This window comes from Heptranchias perlo, chromosome 29, assembly GCF_035084215.1.
Source record: "Heptranchias perlo isolate sHepPer1 chromosome 29, sHepPer1.hap1, whole genome shotgun sequence".
NCBI lineage: Eukaryota > Metazoa > Chordata > Chondrichthyes > Hexanchiformes > Hexanchidae > Heptranchias > Heptranchias perlo.
The window spans coordinates 17,458,241-17,482,056 of NC_090353.1; the positions used below are offsets into that span (position 1 = coordinate 17,458,241).

Sequence of the window (23,816 nt, forward strand, 5' to 3'; positions counted from 1 at the left end):
CTGTGAGGTGTGTCGTCGGTGTGAGGTGTGTAGTCGCTGTGAGGTGTGTAGTGAGGTGTGAGGTGTGTAATGAGGTGTGAGGTGTGTAGTCGGTGTGAGGTGTGTAGTCGGTGTGAGGTGTGTAGTGAGGTGTGAGGTGTGTAGTGAGGTGTGAGGTGTGTAGTGAGGTGTGAGGTGTGTAGTGAGGTGTGAGGTGTGTAGTCGGTGTGAGGTGTGTAGTCGGTGTGAGGTGTGTAGTCGGTGTGAGGTGTGTAGTGAGGTGTGAGGTGTGTAATGAGGTGTGAGGTGTGTAGTGAGGTGTGAGGTGTGTAGTGAGGTGTGAGGTGTGTAGTGAGCTGTGAGGTGTGTAGTCGGTGTGAGGTGTGTAATGAGGTGTGAGGTGTGTAGTCGCTGTGAGGTGTGTCGTCGGTGTGAGGTGTGTAGTCGGTGTGAGGTGTGTAGTGAGGTGTGAGGTGTGTAGTCGGTGTGAGGTGTGTAGTCGGTGTGAGGTGTGTAGTCGGTGTGAGGTGTGTAGTCGGTGTGAGGTGTGTAGTCGGTGTGAGGTGTGTAGTCGGTGTGAGGTGTGTAGTGAGGTGTGAGGTGTGTAATGAGGTGTGAGGTGTGTAGTGAGGTGTGAGGTGTGTAGTGAGGTGTGAGGTGTGTAGTGAGGTGTGAGGTGTGTAGTCGGTGTGAGGTGTGTAGTGAGGTGTGAGGTGTGTAGTCGGTGTGAGGTGTGTAGTCGGTGTGAGGTGTGTAGTCGGTGTGAGGTGTGTAGTCGGTGTGAGGTGTGTAGTCGGTGTGAGGTGTGTAGTCGGTGTGAGGTGTGTAGTCGGTGTGAGGTGTGTAGTCGGTGTGAGGTGTGTAGTGAGGTGTGAGGTGTGTAGTCGGTGTGAGGTGTGTAGTCGGTGTGAGGTGTGTAGTCGGTGTGAGGTGTGTAGTCGGTGTGAGGTGTGTAGTTGGTGTGAGGTGTGTAGTGAGGTGTGAGGTGTGTAGTCGGTGTGAGGTGTGTAGTGAGGTGTGAGGTGTGTAGTCGGTGTGAGGTGTGTAGTCGGTGTGAGGTGTGTAGTCGGTGTGAGGTGTGTAGTCGGTGTGAGGTGTGTAGTCGGTGTGAGGTGTGTAGTGAGGTGTGAGGTGTGTAATGAGGTGTGAGGTGTGTAGTGAGGTGTGAGGTGTGTAGTCGGTGTGAGGTGTGTAGTCGGTGTGAGGTGTGTAGTCGGTGTGAGGTGTGTAGTCGGTGTGAGGTGTGTAGTGAGGTGTGAGGTGTGTAGTGAGGTGTGAGGTGTGTAATGAGGTGTGAGGTGTGTAGTCGCTGTGAGGTGTGTCGTCGGTGTGAGGTGTGTAGTCGGTGTGAGGTGTGTAGTGAGGTGTGAGGTGTGTAATGAGGTGTGAGGTGTGTAGTCGGTGTGAGGTGTGTAGTGAGGTGTGAGGTGTGTAGTGAGGTGTGAGGTGTGTAGTGAGGTGTGAGGTGTGTAGTCGGTGTGAGGTGTGTAGTCGGTGTGAGGTGTGTAGTCGGTGTGAGGTGTGTAGTGAGGTGTGAGGTGTGTAGTCGGTGTGAGGTGTGTAGTCGGTGTGAGGTGTGTCGTCGGTGTGAGGTGTGTAGTCGGTGTGAGGTGTGTAGTGAGGTGTGAGGTGTGTAGTCGGTGTGAGGTGTGTAGTCGGTGTGAGGTGTGTAGTCGGTGTGAGGTGTGTAGTGAGGTGTGAGGTGTGTAATGAGGTGTGAGGTGTGTAGTGAGGTGTGAGGTGTGTAATGAGGTGTGAGGTGTGTAGTGAGGTGTGAGGTGTGTAGTGAGGTGTGAGGTGTGTAGTGAGGTGTGAGGTGTGTAGTCGGTGTGAGGTGTGTAGTGAGGTGTGAGGTGTGTAGTCGGTGTGAGGTGTGTAGTCGGTGTGAGGTGTGTAGTCGGTGTGAGGTGTGTAGTCGGTGTGAGGTGTGTAGTCGGTGTGAGGTGTGTAGTCGGTGTGAGGTGTGTAGTCGGTGTGAGGTGTGTAGTCGGTGTGAGGTGTGTAGTCGGTGTGAGGTGTGTAGTTGGTGTGAGGTGTGTAGTCGGTGTGAGGTGTGTAGTCGGTGTGAGACTCTCTCTGATGCTAATGGTACATTTCTTTCACACCTCTAATTATGGCTCAGCCAATATAAGTCCTGGAATGTTCTTTGAATCTCAATGTCTACTGTGTGGGATTTATTAAGTGTTCTACTGCTGCTCCCAACTCCTGTGAATAAAGGATTATTTGGCACAGATCAGCCCCTTCTGGCAGCTTTCCTCACAATCCCACTCAAAGTGACATGTGGAAACCATTAAAACGGGCCACCAAGAAGGGCGGCTGAGAGAGAGATGGGCTTTACTCTGTACTTCCAGTTCTGGCAGTATCCGTGTGTATACAAGGCCAAGTTGTGTGTGTATAAAATGGACTCAAAGCGGGGTGGCATTCTCAGTTTAGACCATGCCATGGTGTAGTGCCAAACCCATTACTGCACAGCACACATCCCACGGCTTCAAGTTATTCAAACCGACAGACCACAGGAATCTCTTTTTTATATATATCTCCTGGACATCTTTAGTAATTATTGAACAGAGGCACATATTGTGGAACATAGTGGGAGGTAGTCAGGAGCAGAAAGGGGAAATGATGGCCACTGGGAGTCATTGCGGGCAGTGAGGAGCAGTGAGAGATATTGGGGTCAATGACAGGCTATGTAGGCAATGGGGACAATGGGAGGCAATGGAAGCAAAAGCCAGGGGGGTCTCTTGACCCATGAGATGATGAAGACACAGCACAGCTCTGGAAGATTTACTCGAGCAAGATAAATAATGAGCCACAATCCTCAACTACAATGCCAGAGGGACAGGTTACAAATATACAGAGGCCGTACTGTTGCTTTTAGATAAGGTGTTGGTTAGACCTCAATTGATGTACTGTGTGCAGCTCTGGGCATCTAATCCACAGGAAGGACATTACTGCCCTTGTGAGGGGGCAGAAGGGGCACAAAAGGTAAGTTCGAGTATCAACAACTTAAAAAAAGAGAATTCAACGTGGAATAATTGAAGCTTTTCTAAGTCTGAAAGCGATTTCCAAACTGATCCAGGCAAATTGTCCATTGTGCTGGAACTCAAATCCCAGAGAACACAGGTTAAAAATGAGGAGGTTAAGAGTAAGAAAGGAAGTTAGGGAGAACCTTTTCACCCAAAGGATAATCGAGCTGTAGAATAAATTATCAGGGATGGTAATTGAAGTGGACAGTATCAATAGGGTCAAAAGGCAATTGGATGTGTTTCTGGAGAGAGAAGGGATTGAGGGATATGGTGAGAAGATGAGGTTGAGGTATTTGGTGAGGAGGTGGATAGGTGGGATTGATCCATCAAAAACAGATGGGGGCTTAATTTTAAAACGGTGCCGGGAAGGGGGCGGGGGGTCAAATTGAGGTCAGGAAACCCATTAGTCAGGGATCGGGGGCCCGCGATCGTTGGGGGGGGGGTCGGAGCAGGTAGGCTTGTTGGGCCTGGGGAAAGACTCCTGCTCCCCCGGGCCCACAAGCTGTGCCTCTCTAGGCACCTACCTGTTAGTCTCGGGCCTTCTTGCCTCCTTTCACGAGGCGTAAAACAGAAGGCCTGGGAATCCCGGCCCCCCGGGGTTGAAATCGGGAATTGGAGAAAAATGGAGGCCTGAAGCCTCCTTGAAAGGTCCGACCCGCCTCCTGGGAGCAGGTTGGTCGTCTGCCCCTTGTCCTGCCCTGGTGAAAGCCGGAAATGGGCGGGTTGGAGCCGGGTCCGAAATGGTGGCAATTTTCAATGCCTCCCCGCACCCAACCCACCCATTTTTTACAGTGAAAATTGAGCCCATGGACTTGTTGGGCCTGATGGGTATTCCAGTTCCTCTATATTCTTCAGTCCTTTTGTACCTGAAGTACATGGTTTAACTCGGTCCCTTCAGCCTCTAATATGGTCCTCAATTCTGAGCTGTTGCTGTGATTCACTTCCACCTACTGAACAGTTTATCCAATGAAACATTGGTCTTGGTTATTAAATGCCTAGTCAGCAGTAATGGAGCTGGTAGTTGTCACTTACCCATACAGTTCTTCATCATCATAAAACCACTCTCATACCCGTCAAAGCATTCACATTCAAAACTGCCCGGTGTGTTTACACAGGTACCGTGTCCACAGAGGTCTGGTGAAATACGGCATTCATCGATATCTACAAATAAAGGACAGGAGAGTGAGTAAGTGAGAGAAAGAGAGAGTGAGTGGGAAAGAGAAAGAGGGAGAAGTCAAAAGAGAGATGGAGAGAGAAAGATAAACAGAAAAGAAACAAGAGAGACAGAGAGATACAAAGAGAAGAAATGGATAAATAAAATGAGACAGGTGGAGAGAGACAAAGTAAGAGAGAGACAGAGAGAGTTAGTCAGAGGGAGAGACAGAGAGTCGGAGAGAAAGATAAACAGAAAAGGAAAGAGACAGAGTGAGCTACAAAAGAGAAAAGACAGATAAACAGAATGAGACAGATAGAGAGAGAGAGAGAGAGATGGGAGAATGTTACTTATATTTGTGTCCCAAATAATGAGCTGTGATTAGTCAGTCTCTCCTGGCGGTGTCATACCTGTACAATTCCTCTCCTCCATGTTTAGGGCAAAGCCGCTCTCACAGCGACACTTAAAGCTGCCAATCGTGTTCCGACAAGTTCCATATGTGCACAGGCTGGAGAACACCTTACATTCATTGATATCTGTAAAAGAGTGAGACATTTAGTGTGGCCATTAAGGACACTGGGAAAATCCCACGTGGTAAATCTTCATTCATACCCCAGAAAAGTCCCTTGTAACAAAAGGTGGCAAGCTGTCTATACACAGGCCGCAGGGCAGACTGATCGCATTTGACCTGCATCCGCACACAGGGGATTGAATGTGATTAACCTGAGTCCATACTCAAGGAGGGGAAGGGAGAACTATATTCTACATCCATAATACTGGCATGGAGACTGACCGTGTTTAACCTGCGTTCGCTGTCCTGGTAACTATAGGAAACAGCAAATTAGGCCAATGACCTGTCAGAAACCACCTGGAAGAGGTGGTTTCACTCCAAGAAGGATATGGAGTGACTGCAATCTATAAGCAGCAGGTGTGAAGCCCCGCCTCAAAAAGGTAAACTTACAACTGAGACAAACTCTGCTGTGTTAACCATCTCAGTGCTGAACATCACTCTGGTGAGGGGGAAGGCCGATTCCAAGTGCTCCATACATGGAGCTCTGTTATCCACAACCTCACCGTGACACGCACTCAGTGAAAACACGGGTCTTGCTGGCATTGCTGGAAAAATACAGCTGCATCCCTCCTTTTACCCGCTCAAATCTTCTTTTGGTCTCTGTCCCTCTTTTCTTTCTACTCCTCCCATCACAGTCCACCTGGCTCTGGGTGCGAATGTCGCTGCCCACTTTGCTCTTGCTGGAGAGCAGGAGAAAGCAAGAGAGCACCATGGAAGTGAGGCCATCCCAGCATTCCAAGTGCTAGTGAAAGGGCTCTATTTAAACCACAGCTGCATACTTAATCAAAGCTTTAATCACTAAGGTACATCTAATACCAAACATCTGTGAGATGTGCTGGTTTAACATGTTTCATTTATACCAGATGCAACAACACTACTGGAACAGAGTGTGCCAGAGACACGTCGAATGACAGAGACAGACATTAAACACGGGGGACAGAAAAAGACAGTGAAACTGAAAACACCATGAACAGTCCACGTGATCCAGGGGACAAAATATTCAACTCAGGATCAACGATGAATATTCAATTTATGGAATCAATTATTTCTTGATTTTGCAATATTTTCTTTTATTTATTGAAACATTGATAGTAAATTGTCCATGGCGTTTCCCACAATTTGTAGATGAATATAATTTTTTAATATACAAGATGGTGACAGGGTTGGGAGAGACACTTCTGAAATTTCAAATCTGCCATCATTCAACCCCATATCCGCTCCATCATCAAGACTGCCTACTTCCACCTCTGTAACATTGCCAGTCTTCGCCCCTGCCTCAGCTCATCTGCTGCTGAAACCCTCATCCATGCCTTTGTTACTTCTAGACTTGACTATTCCAATGCTCTACTGGCCGGCCTCCCATCTTCCCCACCCTCCATAAACTTGAGCTCATCCAAAACTCTGCTACCCGTATCCTAACTTGCACCAAGTCCTGTTCACCTATCACCCCCTGTGCTCGCTGACCTACATTGGCTCCTGGTCCAGCAACGCCTCAATTTTAAAATTCTCATCCTTGTTTTCAAATCCCTCCATGGCCTTGGCCTTCCCTATTTCTATAACCTCCTCCAGCCCTACAACCCTCCGAGATCTCTGCGCTCCTCCAATTCTGAACTCTTGCGCATCCCCGATTTTAATCGTCCCACCATTGGCGGCCATGCCTTCAGCTGCCTAGGCCCTAAGCTCTAGAATTCCTTCCCTAAACCTCTCTGCCTTTTTACCTCTCTCTCCTCTTTTAAGACACTCCTTAAAACCTACCTCTTTGACTAAGCTTTTGGTCACCTGTCCTAATATCGCCTAATGTGGCTCAGTATCAAATTTTATTCTATAATGTTCCTGTGAAGCGACTTGGAATGTTTTACTACATTAAAGGTGCTATATAAATGCAAGTACCAACTACTGGCCAGAGCCTGCAACTACATTGTTACAGGTAACTGTTTACATACGGAATTTCCATTCTAAATGTTTACATAGGCAGCTTCACTGTTAAATGGTGACATAAAAGCTTAACCAAAAATCAAGACAACAGGAAGTCAGTCCTGGACAGCATGCATGCACAAGATTTTTAATAAAACATATGGATTGAAATATTTATTCATTGAACTGTTACCTTTGTAGAATGGTCTGCCTGTCAAAACATCACCCCTGTTGGCAAACCCTGGTCCCCTGGGGCAAATGGTCTCATATTCCCGTGTGCCAGGCTGTGGGCATTCCTCACAGTCTGCGCCCCAGGCACGGCCGATCGAACAGCAGCAAGCATCAATACGGAAGCGGCCACCCATTGGCTCTGTGCACTCGTCCTCCTCCCACTTGAGGTAGCAGTGCTCCAGGCGAACATCTGTCCAGAGGAGAGAGACAGCTTGAGGTCAGCACTAGGGAAAGGCACATGAATCACCCACCCATGGGGTAACTACACTGACAGCTGCCAAACAGTACTTTTATACTAAACACCAACAATGCTTCACATTAAACTCAGAGACAGAAGGTGCCGGAAATAAACAGCAGGTACGTCAGCACCCAAAAGAGAAAAGAAAGATTAATGTTTCAATTGAACAGCGGCAATCTAAAAAGGAATTTCCTGACTTGGTTGGAATCTATCAGATACCAATTGTAAGTTAATTGGCTCCATCAGCGATTATCAAAAGATTGGAGTTAGTCCACGTGGAACACCCACTGTCCACCTTCAGTGGGTTTGCTGCGTTCTGAATGCAGTGTGAAGCTCACTCAGTGCAGACACTGGCAAACATCGAATGCCAAGTTTGCTGCGGCAAAAAGAATGGCTGCCACCAGCTGACTATCTTCTTGGGAACATCATGAGGGGAAGGGGAGGGAACACCATGAGGGGAGGGGGAGGGAACACCATGAGGGGAGGGGGAGGGAACACCATGAGGGGAGGGGGAGGGAACACCATGAGGGGAAGGGGATTGAACATCATGAGGGGAAGGGGATTGAACACCATGAGGGGAAGGGGAGGGAACACCATGAGGGGAAGGGGAGGGAACACCATGAGGGGAAGGGGAGGGAACACCATGAGGGGAAGGGGAGGGAACACCATGAGGGGAAGGGGAGGGAACACCATGAGGGGAAGGGGAGGGAACACCATGAGGGGAAGGGGAGGGAACACCATGAGGGGAAGGGGAGGGAACACCATGAGGGGAAGGGGAGGGAACACCATGAGGGGAAGGGGAGGGAACACCATGAGGGGAGGGGGAGGGAACACCATGAGGGGAGGGGGAGGGAACACCATGAGGGGAGGGGGAGGGAACACCATGAGGGGAGGGGGAGGGAACACCATGAGGGGAGGGGGAGGGAACACCATGAGGGGAAAGGGAGGGAACATCATGAGGGGTAAGAGATTGAACATCATGAAGGGAAGGGGATTATGATGAGGGGAAGGGGGTTGAATATGATGAGGGGAAGGGGAGGGAACATCATGCTCTGTTGAAGCTGCTTGATTATTGTTGAAAAAATTACCAGTTTCTGTGTGAATTATTCATCAGATATACAAAAAAACTTAAAATATTGTTTATTGTTTCAATTTCTTGTTTTTTTCAGTGCAGTGGTTCCGTTAAATGTTTTCTCCCCTTCCCCGTCCCCTCAGTGATCAGTACTCACCCACACAGGTTCGCCCAGTCCCATCAAGAGTCAGTCCTTCAGGACAGTCACACTTGAACGAGCCCTGCGTGTTTACACAGCGTCCATTCGTGCAAACACCAGGGAATACGTCACACTCGTTCACATCTGGTGAGAAAAGAAACATCACTAATTATTCATTTCTTCATTATCCTTAAAACAAGCAAAAATAGGCCAATGGTGTAGATGTATTAAAAGTAATTTAGAGTGCCAACATGTAGAGGTGAAAGGACCAAGAGAATTTGAGTATCAGATCTTAAATTTGATGGAAAATGGAGCTAGATAACTGTATCAGTCGACTACATTTGAATCAGGCAAAACTGGATGTCTTCCATTGTCAGCTTATACTTGATAGAAGGGTAAAAGTCTGCAAAGTATCAACGTGGAATCATACTAGTTACAACTTAGGGTTATAATTAGATTTGGCAAACGGACGTGTCTATGTGGTGAGGAGTCCCTCGTGGTCAGTCTGCATTTGCTGGATTTGCATTGGCTTCATTGGAATTGAAAATCGGGAGAGATGTATATGGGGCGGCTGATCCGATATCGCCTGATTCACACCATTGCCCAAAGTCAAAATTACTCCCTTGTGCAAAGGATTTCTTGATATCTGTTCTAAATATGCCTTTTACTAGTTTGAACCTGTTCCCCTAGTTCTACTCCCACGGTTTAATTTAAAGTAGTATTCTGGGTTAACTTTCTCTCCACCCTTAACAATCTTATAGATTTCTACAAGATCACCTCTCAGGCACATCCCACTTTAATTGTCGTATGAGGTTGACATTAAAGGCTGTACAGCCCCTTCCCCTGTAGGCGAGTATCAGCTACTGTCTGTGATAGTGTTGTTTTTGCACGCACTGTGGGATAGATCTTAAAGTCAATGGAAATATTGGTAGAGATGTAAAATGGGCACACTAGCACACAAAGTGCATTTATGTAATTGTTTGGGTCAGTTCTGGCTGATTTAATCCTTGTTACGGTTGCAATGAATGAACAGATCTGAGCTGACCTTCGCAGGTAACACCCTTCACCCTGGCGTAGCCTCTGGGACAGGTTGGATCTGCAATAGAAACAAACAGCGACTCACATATTCAGCTCTCGGCATTCGAACGTCACTTCCCTCCGTGCCTGTGACAGGCCAGTGGAACGGCACAGGTCCAGACACACGGGCCTGATCTGAACACGACTCTACTCACGGCTTTATGTCCAGTCGATATTAGATCTAATAACTGAATGATCCGTACTAATTCTGGGGTTTCATTTCATCTGGTTAATGCGTGAAATCCCTTTATTTTGAATGGAATACTGACCGAAATGTCCGCAAAAAAGATTCCATGGAAACACTTAGCCAGCGCGCACTGGAGCAAATCAAACCCTCAGAACAGGAACAAAGCAGAAAAATCAGGTTTTTTGTGAAATTTGGGATGGTGTATTATTTATGCTAAAAAGGAGGCCATAATAATAAATTATGATAGTCATGCCTAATTTGAATGTGTAAATCAGACCATTTAAATTATGGTAATTGTGTCTGTGGTGAATATGCAGTTTTAGTTAATTACACTCCTGGCACAAGCTCCTTGGAGCCAAGGGCACTGCTGCTCCACATCTGATTCTCGTGATGTCAGGTCTCCCTTATTCTTCATTATTTGACAGCATTGACCGCTGCCTTGACCCCATCCCCAATCCTGCTGTGTCCCCGTGCCCGTCAGCTGGAGGTAGGTACCAGCCGACATACATCAGACATGCGCCTGCCCACTGACACTTTAAACACGCAGGGCCAGTGCGCCTCCTTCATCCCTTCCCATCATGTCTCTGGACACTTCCTTCAGTTCAATTACAAACTGGTCCAAATGCCCAAAACCCTGTTTACACAACTCATGTCGAGTGAGTGGTTAACTAACACTCAGCAAAAGCCTTTTCATTAGTAGTTTCAAATAAAACTAATTGGGGAAAAAAGGACTCAATCGCCAAATTCTAAAACAGGTACCCCTGCCAGGTTTTGCGTACAGTGCGCTCTTTAAAGTAAATGCAGTATCACAGTCCCAGCTTTGAGAAACCAGCCATCCCCCCCCACCCCCCATCCCAAGCCCCTCGGACAAGGTGAGTACCCAGCTCGCAGTGTTCGCACGGGCTGCCCCAGGCCGCTCCCAGGGTGGCACAGCACTCCGACTTCAGCGTAGCTCCGTTGATGTTCACTTCACAGCGCCCATCCTGAATGTTCAGCCAGCACGTCCCCTTCATGCTGTCTGTTGGAAGAGAAGCAGCGAATGGGATTTGTCAGATCACCCATCACACACACCCACCGAGCCGCCCCCTAACCCCACAGACTCGGATTAGACTCGCAGCGAGTACCTGCCTCTGGTACAGCTTGAAATGGAAAAGATACCACAGAAAGTGAAGGATACTCCAGTTCGAGAAACCCACTGAACCGCATCATCCGCCAGCACCAAAGTAACTCCCAACGCACCACAAGCAACTCTATTCTATCTACAAAACATACATTTTTGACCAGCCAGCGGGCAGGTCAGCTCCTGTAGTGGCCTACAATCTGTGGTGATGGCCTAAAGCCCCACTGATGACCTATGGCCCCGGCGACGGCCTGCAGCCCTAGTGACGGCCTGCGGCCCCGGTGTCTTAGTGACGCATGGGAATGCCGGCAAATGACATTTAAAAAATCGTATTGTAGTCAATAAAAGTTTCTCTTTACTAAATCTGATCCCACAATATTACTCAGCACTCAGCAGCCTCACTACCACCACTCTGACCACTTGCAGCAATAGTTTCCTTCCCAGTTGCTAGTCGAAGGCCTCTGCCCTCCCCTGTCTCTCAGTTTATATACAGGAATATAGTAATAGGAATAATGAAGATATCAAGTGTAAACAAAGGAAACATCCTGAACCTCACCGAACCTGCAGACAAAATACAAATTTACATTCCAAATTGACTTTATCTTAAAGTGACAATCCTGGCCTCCCCACTGGCTCAGCAGGCTTGTCCAGTGAGCGACTGAGCCATACGTCCAGAAATGTCCCAGACTCAATCTCCAGTCTGTGCTCAGTTCGTTGGAGCTACAGTTGGTCCCAGTACCCCCGGGTTAGGGAAGGAGATGGGGGATGGGTGAGGAGAATCAGCTCTTGACGGCTAGCCAGTGACCTTTGCTGGAAAGTGTGCGTGTGTGTGTAGACGTCAGATGAAGAGGGACTGCGATACCCTCTGCAGTCTGAGCTCACACAGTGGGTGAGGTATAGGGAGGCAGCTGGAGCCCTTGGAACCCATGCCCCGCCCAAGGTGAGGATCTTCAGGAAAGAAGGGGGGAAAACTGGCACACAAAAATTGGCAATATTGGCAGTGTAGTACGGGTGAGCTCAGCACCAGCGCCCAGTGCCAGGGCAGTGCTAGGCATAGATTTCAGTCAGGCTCCGCTGAGCTCCCAGTCTGAACCACGTTGGGTGGGGGGACTGAGAACTGGAGGGCGCTCTCTGCCACCTTATCCCAGCTAGCTACAGCGGGGGTTACTGTTAGCAGCCTGGGAGTAAGCCATTCAGAGGCATCAGGCCAGGCAGATGAAGGGATAACATTTACAGAAATGTACCCCAAAATAATCCATGAATAAAACAGGTTCTCAGTCCATAACATAGCTTCTCGGCCCAAGCAAATCATTCCTACGGTGCTGACAGCGAAGGGGCCTGCGGTTGCTCACTGATCCCCAGGCTGCCTCTTCCATCAGGGAACATTGGCACTGGGTAACAGTGGGTTATTTCAGAGAGATCGCTCGGACTGCAGTGTGTGCTGCAATGGTACCACATGACAAGGTGCCACATAAAAGATTATTGCTCAAGATAAAGAATCACTGGATTGAGGGTAATATTCTGGCATGGGTGGAGGATTGGTTATCTAACAGGAAGCAGAGAGTTGGGATAAATGGTTCATTCTCGGACTGGCAACCAGTAGCCAGTGGTGTTCCGCAGGGGTCGGTGCTGGGTCCCCAACTCTTTACAATCTATATTAACGATTTGGAGGAGGGGACCGAGTGTAACATATCAAAGTTTGCAGATGATACAAAGATGGGAGGGAAAGTAGAGAGTGAGGAGGACATAAAAAACCTACAAGGGAATATAGACAGGCTGGGTGAGTGGGCGGAGATTTGGCAGATGCAATACAATATTGGAAAATGTGAGGTTATGCACTTTGGCAGGAAAAATCAGAGAGCAAGTTATTATCTTAATAGCGAGAAACTGGAAAGTACTGCAGTACAAAGGGATCTGGGGGTCTTAGTGCAAGAAAATCAAAAAGTTAGTATGCAGGTGCAGCAGGTGATTAAGAAGGCCAACGGAATGTTGGCTTTTATTGCTAGGGGGATAGAATATAAAAACAGGGAGGTATTGCTGCAGTTATATAAGGTATTGGTGAGACCGCACCTGGAATACTGCATACAGTTTTGGTGTCCATACTTAAGAAAAGACAGACTTGCTCTCGAGGCAGTACAAAGAAGGTTCACTCGGTTAATCCCGGGGATGAGGGGGCAGACATATGAGGAGAGGTTGAGTAGATTGGGACTCTACTCATTGGAGTTCAGAAGAATGAGAGGCGATCTTATTGAGACATATAAGATTGTGAAGGGGCTTGATCGGGTGGATGCGGTAAGGATGTTCCCAAGGATGGGTGAAACGAGAACTAGGGGGCATAATCTTAGAATAAGGGGCTGCTCTTTCAAAACTGAGATGAGGAGAAACTTCTTCACTCAGAGGGTGGTAGGTCTGTGGAATTTGCTGCCCCAGGAAGCTGTGGAAGCTACATCATTAAATAAATTTAAAACAGAAATAGACAGTTTCCTAGAAGTAAAGGGAATTAGGGGTTACGGGGAGCGGGCAGGAAATTGGACATGAATTTAGATTTGAGGTTAGGATCAGATCAGCCATGATCTTATTGAATGGTGGAGCAGGCTCGAGGGGCCGATTGGCCTACTCCTGCTCCTATTTCTTATGTTCTTATGACTTACCAATACAGATGGTTCCGGTTGGATCCAGTTTGCTGCCCGGTGCACATTCGCAGAGGAATGAGCCAGCCATGTTTCTGCAGTAACCATTCACACATGGGCTGGATTCACACTCGTTCACATCTGGAAATACAGAGACAGGGTTATTCACACTCATTGACATCTGGAAACACAGTGATAGGAGAATTCACACTCGTTCACATCTGGAAATCACAGAGGCAGCGTTATTATAGTGATGCACATTCTGTACTATCCTATCAATGGGCCTCCTTAGACCACTAATAATAATAGTGTCAACCCACTCCTTGTGCCATTTGGTTCAGTCTAGCCCATCCACCCAGAAAGAACCTATTGCTTTATGATCCTGTAGTAATGATGCAGCTCACCCAGGAAGGGGAGTGGGGGAGAGTAGCTACTCCTTCATAAGTTGGTGACAGCAGCTGCCACGTCCCCCTGATATGTGGGCGAGTGGTTAGTTTGGGGGGGTGGGGGGAGTGGATATTTTAGTGAGGACTTTTGGGACTTGTAAAAATCACCATTTTCCAATCTCCCCTCACGGGATGCTCTGACTAGCCTGTGCTGCATTTACACACTGCGCGTGCTGCATTTACACACTGCGCGTGCTGCATTTACACACTGCTCCACAACAGGTATCAGCTGCATGATCACCTCGATGTCTGGCAGCTGCACAGCGGGCTCGGTACAGTACCCGAGATTCTCCACCGTGGGTTCTCACCCCCGAACTGTGAGGGGGTGGATTCCAGCCTTTGCCCACAGGCCCACCAGAGGGGGAGTCCGCACGCACTGCGCCCTCAGCACCATGGTGATGGGGGCTGGGTTATTACAGACGGGGTCTGCCCCACAACGTGCAGGTCAAAAAAAGCGTCAGCCTCAAAGCTGCTCTCGACGCTTCCCATTGTAAACACGGCACTGAAACCACATTCTGTATCCTGGAATCAGAATTTCCGACACTCTGGCTAATTAATATTGCTCGGCAGCTCCTTCTGGTTGTGTAATGAGACACCTGAGCAGTTACTGGATTCTCACCTTCACAGGTTTCAGTATCGGGTTTGAAGATGTAACCCGTGGGGCAGGTACACGTGTAGCTGCCCGGTGTGTTACGACACAGTCCGTTGTCACACAGCAGCATGTTGACAGCACACTCGTCGATATCTGGAGAAAGAAGTATTTTTTGTAATCGATCATTCTAGCAAACATGGGAAACTACGTGGCACACATTACTCGAGTGATTATCTATCTGTCGTTACACTGCCTGATGCTGGCAAATCTCTGAGAAGTAGCACAGTTCAGTGGTCTCCGCTGACCTCCCAGTGCCCCCTCGCATACCCTCTGTTCATTCCCCCCTCCCCCCTCTGTCCTCTCCTCCTTTACTCACCCTAGCCACACACTCACCACTCTCCATCATCATCCCCCCTCCTTTCCTTCCCCCACGTTCTGGCCCGTTGTGTAATTGCATGACCAGCATGGTCTGGAGCTGAGAAAGTTCGTTAGGCAGCAGACAGGATGCCGATGTCTACGTTTTGATGGGAAGAGGGGGAGTTTACATGACGTTTACGGAGGAGGCAGAAAGAACTGAAATGTGTTTTTTGTGTTTTTACGCTAGATATTTTCTCAGATTCGGCATCACCGGCCACTCTTGTTAGCAGACCTCCTGGCCCTTATGATCTGGAGTATACCCCTTTCTGCCTAATACACAGGGAAACAATAGTGTTACCCAGAGATTGCAAGAGAGAACCCTTACAGTACACCAGCAACTGGAATGTAACACATGACATTATGTGATTCTCCCCTCTACGACTAGTGCACTGAAGGTAAACTCTTCTCCAACCGAGGCTGGGGCTTCGAACCAACAAATGGTTTTATTTATAGAATGCAGATCAATGAACAGTAAATGGTATAACACAGTGAAATATACATTCCCATACCCTCTTCAATTCATCAAGTACCAGACAGACCACATGCTTTCAGGGAGCGGGATATAAAATGAAAACCTCTCCGCCTCTCTACCTTTCTCGCCTCCATTAAGTCACTCCTTAAAACCTACCTCTTTGAACAAATTTTTGGTCACCTGCCTAATATCTCTTCATGTGGCCCGGTATCAAATTTTGTCTGATAATGCTCCTGTGAAGCGCCTTGGGATGTCTATACTATGTTAAAGGTGCTATATAAATGCAAGTTGTTGTTGTTAATTCACAGTGGATCAGGGAGCGTATTTTATGAAATGCTGATCCACAGGAGTTTGTTTGTAATCAGATTCTGCCTTCCAACCTGTAGTAATGCGGTCCCACACTCACCGACACAGTTCTTGCCACTGACGTCCGACTCGTAGCCAATATTACAGATGCAGCGGTAACTGCCCCGCAGGTTCTCACAGATCCCGTTGGCGCAGATATCGGGATCAAGAGCGCACTCATTGATATCTGGAAGCAAAACAAAATGAATTCGAACCAATCCTTTTATTGGCGTTCCTACTCATTTTCAGTAGACATTAAATGTACTTCAGCACTCGTTGTGAAGGTAACTGGTTTACAGTGACTCAGTAAGACAAATTCCCCTTTTATTACATGAGATTACAGCCTAGACCTGGAGTTTTGGGGTCACATTCTGTCGATTTTTCAGAGAAACTGTAAATCAGTTGGTTTGGTTAATGGGATTCTGAAGATATACTCTCCTGTTTTGTTTATTAAAAAAAGGTTGGAATATATTGAATTCGAATCTTTATCTCAGCCTCTGCGGGTGTTTAATGAAGAACGAGCTCATCATTTTCACATGGACTCTCGATAAATAGAAAAAAAATTGCTAAATCTGTTACAGAATGACACTCATCAATATCACAAATAGCTAACGTTAGTCTGTCTTTTACACATGCTCATGAATAAAATCTGCTTCTGATGAGATTTGTGGAAAAGAAAATGAAACATAATATAACTTAATAATCACATGACGAAGATCCAGTTTCAAGTTTTGCCAGTAATACAAGCCGATTCTTTTCCCTACCTCGTCCATCAGCCGTGATCCCGATGCCACTGCTGCACAGAGCCTGGAACTCAGCTGTGAGAACAACAGGGTGAACAAAATAAATCAGACACATGGTATTCTGAATCACATGCATCAACTGCAGAAAATAACAAAGGGGCTGACTCTCCACTCAGCGTTCCCGGCAAGGAATGTCGCTGGCAAGGAATGCTGGTTGGGAAATCATGGGTCTGTAGTCCTTGGTTTCTCTGTACATTAATTTAAATGGATGGAACGATCAGGGACTCCAGGTCTGTCATTTCCAAACCAGCTCTCCCTACAAGTGCTGCTCCTCACCGGAAGTGCAGGATTGGGGACTCAGTGCTCTCCTGTTTAAAACTGCCAACGTAACAAGAGCGACTGCACATCAAAAAGTAATTAATTGGCTTTGATGTGCTTTGGGACGTCCTGAGGCTGTGGAACATCCGACAGTCCCCACCACTTATAGCAGGCGTGTTGGTCATAATGCGATTTGCCCGCGATACTCGGTGGACGGTAAAGCCAAAAAGGTAAGTAACCAACATATTTTTTTTTAAAAACAGGAAATCTCACTGAGCAACTGCCTCTCCTAATTGTGAGCAGTTGCATCCGGAATCTCATCACACACGGACTGCAGCGGTTCAAGAAGGCGGCTCACCACCTCCTTCTCAAGGGCAATTAGGGATGGGCAATAAATGCCGGCCTCGCCAGCGACGCCCACATCCCATGAACGAATAAAAAAAAATCACACTTTAACAAGGTGTGAACAGATGATTGAAACTGCTTGTAGACCTGACTTTGCCAGAAATCAGCCAGAACCTTTTAAATGGGTAAGTATTTATTGAACTGCCCGAATAGTCAGTGTGTTTAATATGTTATAAGCGGTGTCTCTGTAACTGACAAAACGGTTAGCGTTATTTGCCCGATATAGGTGGCTGCCCGCACTAAGTATGGATGGTGTAAGCAGTGGGGACTGTACATAAATGCAAGATCTTTCTTTTATCTTTCTAGAGGTTAAAAAAGTTTCTATTATTCCATTATCAATTCTTCTGATTGATTTTATCATTTAATAAATTCAGTTTAATGATCTTAGAATTTTTTTTTAGAAACAATTGAATGATTTTAATTCCTCTTCTCATGACTGCGGCAAATCATTTATCATCGCAATCTGCTCAGAACCCACTCCTGTGATGCTTTTTGTGTGAACTTGTGGCACAAAAGAACAGCTGCAAGCCTTTCTTCACACAAGTGGTACAAATTCACAGGATTTGTGGCCCCCCCCAAATCCCTCAGCTGAGTCCGAAGCATTTTTTTCCCTTCTGAGGCTGAAGGCAATATGTCTGGCCAGCCAGCAGGAGGAGCTCACGTCCTGCTCTGCAGCCTCTCACTCAGCTGATTCTGTCTCTGGCTTAGGCCTCAGAATATAACTCTTCGTGTGCCTACAAACTAGTGTTCAGATGTAGTAAAGGGGCAGTGTTTTTTTTTAAAGTTGCAGAAGAAAATTGCAATAAAAAAAATCAATAAAATACACAGACGAAGGCAACCGCTGTTTATTTGGAAGTTGATGATGTGACGCTCAATTTGAATTCCACTTGGTTTCTCTCCCAACAACTCAATATTTGTGTTGTTTCCAAGTACAGAGAAGATGAACCTACCGGATGTCCTGGCAGGGCAGGGCTGGCACGGCTCTCCAAAGCCATGGTCCGGGCTGGCACAACAACACTCCGATTTGGTCACTGCACCAGGAAAAGGTCGGGCGCAGGTCCCTTTCTTGATGGCTCCATAGCAAGTGCTCCGCATATGGGTATCTGAAAGGAATACAAAATGCCATTGCTTGCCGTTGAACAACTTGAGGAGAATCATTTATTTTACTGTGCTGACAGCACATTACTGCAACAACAACTGCTTGCATTTATATAGCGCCTTAAGCATTGAAAAACATCCCAAGGTGCAGGACAGAGGCAGAGGAAAAAAATGGGCAGTGAGTCAAAATTGGGGTGACCAAAAGCTTGGCCAAAGCAGTGGGTTTTAAGAGGGATCTTAAAGAGGGAGGTGGGTTGGTGATGGGGCTTAGGGAGAACATGGGACCTAGGCAGCTGCAGGCATAACCGCCAATGGTGGGACGAATGCAGGGGAGAGACACAAGAGGCCAGAGTCAGGGGACTGGAGAGTTTGGGTGGAGTTGTAGGGCTGAAGGAGGTTCCAGAGATCGGGAAGGAGGGATTTAAACACAGCAACCTGCATTTATATAAAGCTTTTAACGTAGAAACAAGTCCCCAGGCGCTTCACAGAAGCGTAATCACAAATAAATGGACGCAGAGCAAAAGGAGATATTAGGAGGGGTGACCAAACGTTTAGTCAAAGAGATGAGTTTTAAGAAGGGTCTTAAGGGCGGAGAGGAAGCTGGAGAGCTAGAGGGGCTGAGGCAGAAAATTTGAGAGATGGCTGAAGGCACAGCTGCCAATTGTGTGGCAAAGTGAGGGGGGATGCACAAGAGGCTGGTCAGAGGAACAGAGAGTTCGTGGAGGGGTTGTAGGGCTGGATGAGGTTACAGAGATAGGGTGGGTTGAGGCCAAATTTCAATGTTAGAAAGCAATTTACAGGCAGGTTAAGATGCTTTATGAACCGCTCCAAAATTGTGAAGTAACCAGTGCGTTTGTGTCAATATCTAAAGGCCAGGCTGACTATTGAATGTGGTGCGACAACAGCATTGAGAATTGAAATGGAAGAATTCAACTTGCTTAATGGGGATTCTTACAACGGTGCAAGGCTGAGTGGAGACCACACATGTGGAGCAGGATCTAAAGGCAGGTGCCATAAGTCACAGGATACCCTCAATCTACACACGCATTTAATAGTCATCACTGCAGGGGATCTCGGTAATGGTTAGTTACTAGTTAAAGCTACTTACCAACGCACACACGTCCGTCCACTCCAATGGCCAAACCCGGCGGACACTCGCACCTGAAGGAACCTTCTGAGTTAATGCAGCGGCCATTCATGCAGATACCAGGTGTCTGACACTCATCAATATCTGGGAATAGGCAAGGGGACCATCAGGGACAACGCCAAAGTTCAGTGTAAGTTAAACTGCAACTTGTGAGAAACAGAATATAGAAACCTATTCAAATCTGTGACACAGTCTCCCGAAGGAATTGTGAGTTTATCCAGAGAGCAGAAATGGCCCAGGTTCAACTATGCTGAGTGAACTGATCTGACCTGGGACAGCAGTAGAGGCAGTGCAATTGTCCTCAGCACCCTTGGGCTAGGAAGAGTGAAAAAATGAGTCAGGGATCCCGCTCCTGATCACTATCCAGGGATTCTGCCATAAGGTCCCTGTATGGATGTCAGGTGGGAAAAGAATCAGGCTCGGCTGTGATGATCTCCATGGTCCATCGTCCAGCTGACACTTGCTATCCAGGCTGATAAAGAATGTCCACTCAGGTGAGGTACTGGAGGACGGCCTGCACTTGTTGAACCAATCCCAGTAACTGTCAGCGTCTCCCGGAGAGGAGGAGAGGGAAGAAAAATGGCAGAAGGGGAGGAAAACAAACAAAGTATATATTTGCTCTGTGATTGTACATGTGCAGTGTATTTTTGTCCTGTATTTGTACATGTGCATTATATATTTGCCCTGTGTTTGTACATGTGCAGTATATTTCTGTGCTGTATTTGTACACGTGCAGTATAAATTTGTCCTGTGTATATGTGCACTATATTTTTGTCCCGTGTTTGTACATGTGCAGTATATTTTTGGCCTGTGTTTGTACATGTGCACTATATTTTTGTCCTGTGTTTGTACATGTGCAGCATATTTTCATCCTGTGTTTGTACATGTGCACTATATTTTTGTCCTGTGTTTGTACATGTGCACTATATTTTTGTCCTGTGTTTGTACATGTGCAGTATATTTTTGTCATGTGTTTGTGCATGTGCAGCATATTTTTGCAGTACGTTTGTGTGTTGTTGAATTCATCCCACAGTACAAACTAAGCAAATGTGACATTAAAGAACAACTTGACTTTGGCTGCTGTCACAGAGCGACAAGGGGGCAGTACTGAAGGAATCGGTGCTTCTTACTCCCTCAACTGGGGAACAATGTGGGGCGGAGGAGAGAAATAACTGAGGACAAATGAGTCATTTTGTACAATGAGGCTGCCCCCTCTGTACTTATTGCACATGATAATGGGAACTTACTGTCCTCTGTCACCAACACCATCAAAAATACATCAATGATCATTCATCTCATTGCTGTTTTTGTGATCTTGCCGACTACAAAACTGTTTTATCAGCATTTGCTTACATAACAACAGTCGTGCACTTCAAAATAACTCACTGTATATCAGGCACTTTGGGGCATTCTAAAAGATGTGATAAGACACTCTATAAATACAGAGGGATGGACAGTATGTTTATCCCAATATTTTCTAGGTCCTTGCATACATAATAGGTCCATTAGGAGCAGGTCCTTATATACACAGTAACACTCATTAGCAGATACTCATCCACATAAGTAACACCAATTAGTAGGTCCTCATCCACATAGTAACACCCATTAGTAGGTCCTTACCCACACAGTAACACCCATTACGGATCCTTACCCACAAAGTAACACCCATTAGTAGGTCGTTACCCACATAGTAACACTCATTAGCAGATACTCATTCACATACATAGTAACACCCATTAGTAGGTCCTTACCCACATAGGAGCACCAATTAACAGGTCCTTACCCACACAGTATCGCCCGTTAGGAGCTAGGACGAAGCCATTCTTGCAGATACACTTGAAGCTACCATCCTCATTGATGCACATTCCATTCAGGCACATGTTCGTGGTGGCACATTCATCATGATCTGCGGGTAAGATCCGTTACTTGCCAGTCTCTTTAGTCATGACAATTAACTTTGGGAGAATTATAGGGGACACATGAGTTTTAAAAGCCTATATATTGCAGGAAAGAGGAAGGACTAAGGGAGGGGAAGACTTCCATAGTGTGAGGACCTGAGAAAAAATGAGTTAGAATGGGAAATCATGTGATGAGTCTAGATTTCTACATATTAAAATGGTATTTAGAGTTTAGGAAGAACAATAAAGGAAAGTTTAGAGCTGCACCCGCAATAGTAGCATCGATAGTATAATATATATATTAGAGAGCGAGAGAGAGGATTGTGACTGAGAGAGAAGTTGGAGTGTAGAGATAAGAGAGGATGACCTATTAGCCACAAGCTGCAATGTGTATCCTGTCTAACAATTAAACAACTAAGAGTACCATGTAACACAGCAGACCAGCATCAGAAACACAACAGGGAGAACGTGGATGGCCAATTGGAAAATTATAAACAAAGAATTAATATAAGAAAATGTCAAGGACAAGAATAGGGCATCATTCTAGCACCCTAACTGTCCCATCCAAACCCATTCCTCTAGCACCCTAACTGTTGCATGAATGCCCATTTCTCTAGTACAGTAACTGTCCACCAATGGGTTTGACATTGCAGTAATATATTAGGTTTCATATCGCAGTAATATGCTGGGTTTGATGTGGCAGTAATATACTGGGTTTGACATGGCAGTAATATACTGGGTTTGACGTGGCAGTAATATACTGGGTTTGACATGGCAGTAATATACTGGGTTTGACATGGCAGTAATATACTGGGTTTGACATGGCAGTAATATACTGGATTTGACGTGGCAGTAATATACTGGGTTTGACATGGCAGTAATATACTGGGTTTGACGTGGCAGTAATATACTGGGTTTGACATGGCAGTAATATACTGGGTTTGACGTGGCAGTAATGTGCTGGGTTTGACGTGGCAGTAATGTGCTGGGTTTGACGTGGCAGTAATGTGCTGGGTTTGACATAGCAGTAATATACTGGATTTGATGTGGCAGTAATATACTGGGTTTGACGTGGCAGTAATGTGCTGGGTTTGACATAGCAGTAATATACTGGATTTGTCGTTGCAGTAATATACTGGGTTTGACGTGGCAGTAATGTGCTGGGTTTGACGTGGCAGTAATGTGCTGGGTTTGACGTGGCAGTAATATACTGGGTTTGACACAGCAGTAATATACTGGATTTGACGTGACAGTAATATACTGGGTTTGACATAGCAGTAATATACTGGATTTGACGTGGCAGTAATATACTGGGTTTGACGTGGCAGTAATATACTGGGTTTGACGTGGCAGTAATATACTGGGTTTGACGTGGCAGTAATATACTGGGTTTGACGTGGCAGTAATGTGCTGGGTTTGACGTGGCAGTAATGTACTGGGTTTGACGTGGCAGTAATATACTGGGTTTGACACAGCAGTAATATACTGGATTTGACGTGACAGTAATATACTGGGTTTGACATAGCAGTAATATACTGGATTTGACGTGGCAGTAATATACTGGGTTTGACGTGGCAGTAATATACTGGGTTTGACGTGGCAGTAATATACTGGGTTTGACATAGCAGTAATATACTGGATTTGACGTGGCAGTAATATACTGGGTTTGACGTGGCAGTAATATACTGGGTTTGACGTGGCAGTAATGTACTAGGTTTGACGTGGCAGTAATATACTCGGCTTGACATAGCAGTAATATACTGGGTTTGACATCGTAGTAATGTACTGGATTTGATGTGGCAGTAATATATTGGGTTTCATGTCGCAGTAATATACTAGGTTTGATGTGGCAGTAATATGCTGGGTTTGATGTGGCAGTAATATACTGGGTTTGACGTGGCAGTAATATACTGGGTTTGACGTGGCAGTAATATACTGGGTTTGACGTGGCAGTAATATACTGGGTTTGACGTGGCAGTAATATACTGGGTTTGACGTGGCAGTAATATACTGGGTTTGACGTGGCAGTAATGTACTGGGTTTGACGTGGCAGTAATGTACTGGGTTTGACGTGGAAGTAATATGCTGGGTTTGACGTGGCAGTAATATGCTGGGTTTGACGTGGCAGTAATATACTGGGTTTGACGTGGCAGTAATATGCTGGGTTTGACGTGGCAGTAATATACTGGGTTTGACGTGGCAGTAATATACTGGGTTTGACGTGGCAGTAATATATTGGGTTTGACATGGCAGTAATATACTGGGTTTGACGTGGCAGTAATGTACTGGGTTTGACGTGGCAGTAATGTACTGGGTTTGACGTGGAAGTAATATGCTGGGTTTGACGTGGCAGTAATATGCTGGGTTTGACGTGGCAGTAATATACTGGGTTTGACGTGGCAGTAATATGCTGGGTTTGACGTGGCAGTAATATGCTGGGTTTGACGTGGCAGTAATATACTGGGTTTGACGTGGCAGTAATATACTGGGTTTGACGTGGCAGTAATATACTGGGTTTGACGTGGCAGTAATATGCTGGGTTTGACGTGGCAGTAATATACTGGGTTTGACGTGGCAGTAATATGCTGGGTTTGACGT

At 46.4% G+C, this 23,816-nt stretch overlaps 1 protein-coding gene across 1 annotated transcript in view; it reads right to left on the reverse strand.

Moving 5' to 3' along the window:
* fbn2b (fibrillin 2b) overlaps window positions 1–23,816 on the reverse strand; it is a 196,345-nt gene that overhangs the window by 77,177 nt on the left and 95,352 nt on the right. Inside the window, exons 14-26 of the mRNA XM_067968183.1 lie at window positions 21,104–21,226; window positions 19,282–19,404; window positions 18,026–18,178; window positions 16,374–16,427; window positions 15,671–15,796; window positions 14,403–14,528; window positions 13,359–13,478; window positions 10,468–10,605; window positions 9,369–9,419; window positions 8,342–8,467; window positions 6,837–7,064; window positions 4,569–4,694; window positions 4,038–4,166 (exon numbers count right to left, since the gene is read on the reverse strand). Coding sequence (XP_067824284.1) covers window positions 4,038–4,166; window positions 4,569–4,694; window positions 6,837–7,064; window positions 8,342–8,467; window positions 9,369–9,419; window positions 10,468–10,605; window positions 13,359–13,478; window positions 14,403–14,528; window positions 15,671–15,796; window positions 16,374–16,427; window positions 18,026–18,178; window positions 19,282–19,404; window positions 21,104–21,226 — 1,623 coding nt within the window. The remainder of the gene's footprint in view (window positions 1–4,037; window positions 4,167–4,568; window positions 4,695–6,836; window positions 7,065–8,341; window positions 8,468–9,368; window positions 9,420–10,467; window positions 10,606–13,358; window positions 13,479–14,402; window positions 14,529–15,670; window positions 15,797–16,373; window positions 16,428–18,025; window positions 18,179–19,281; window positions 19,405–21,103; window positions 21,227–23,816) is intronic.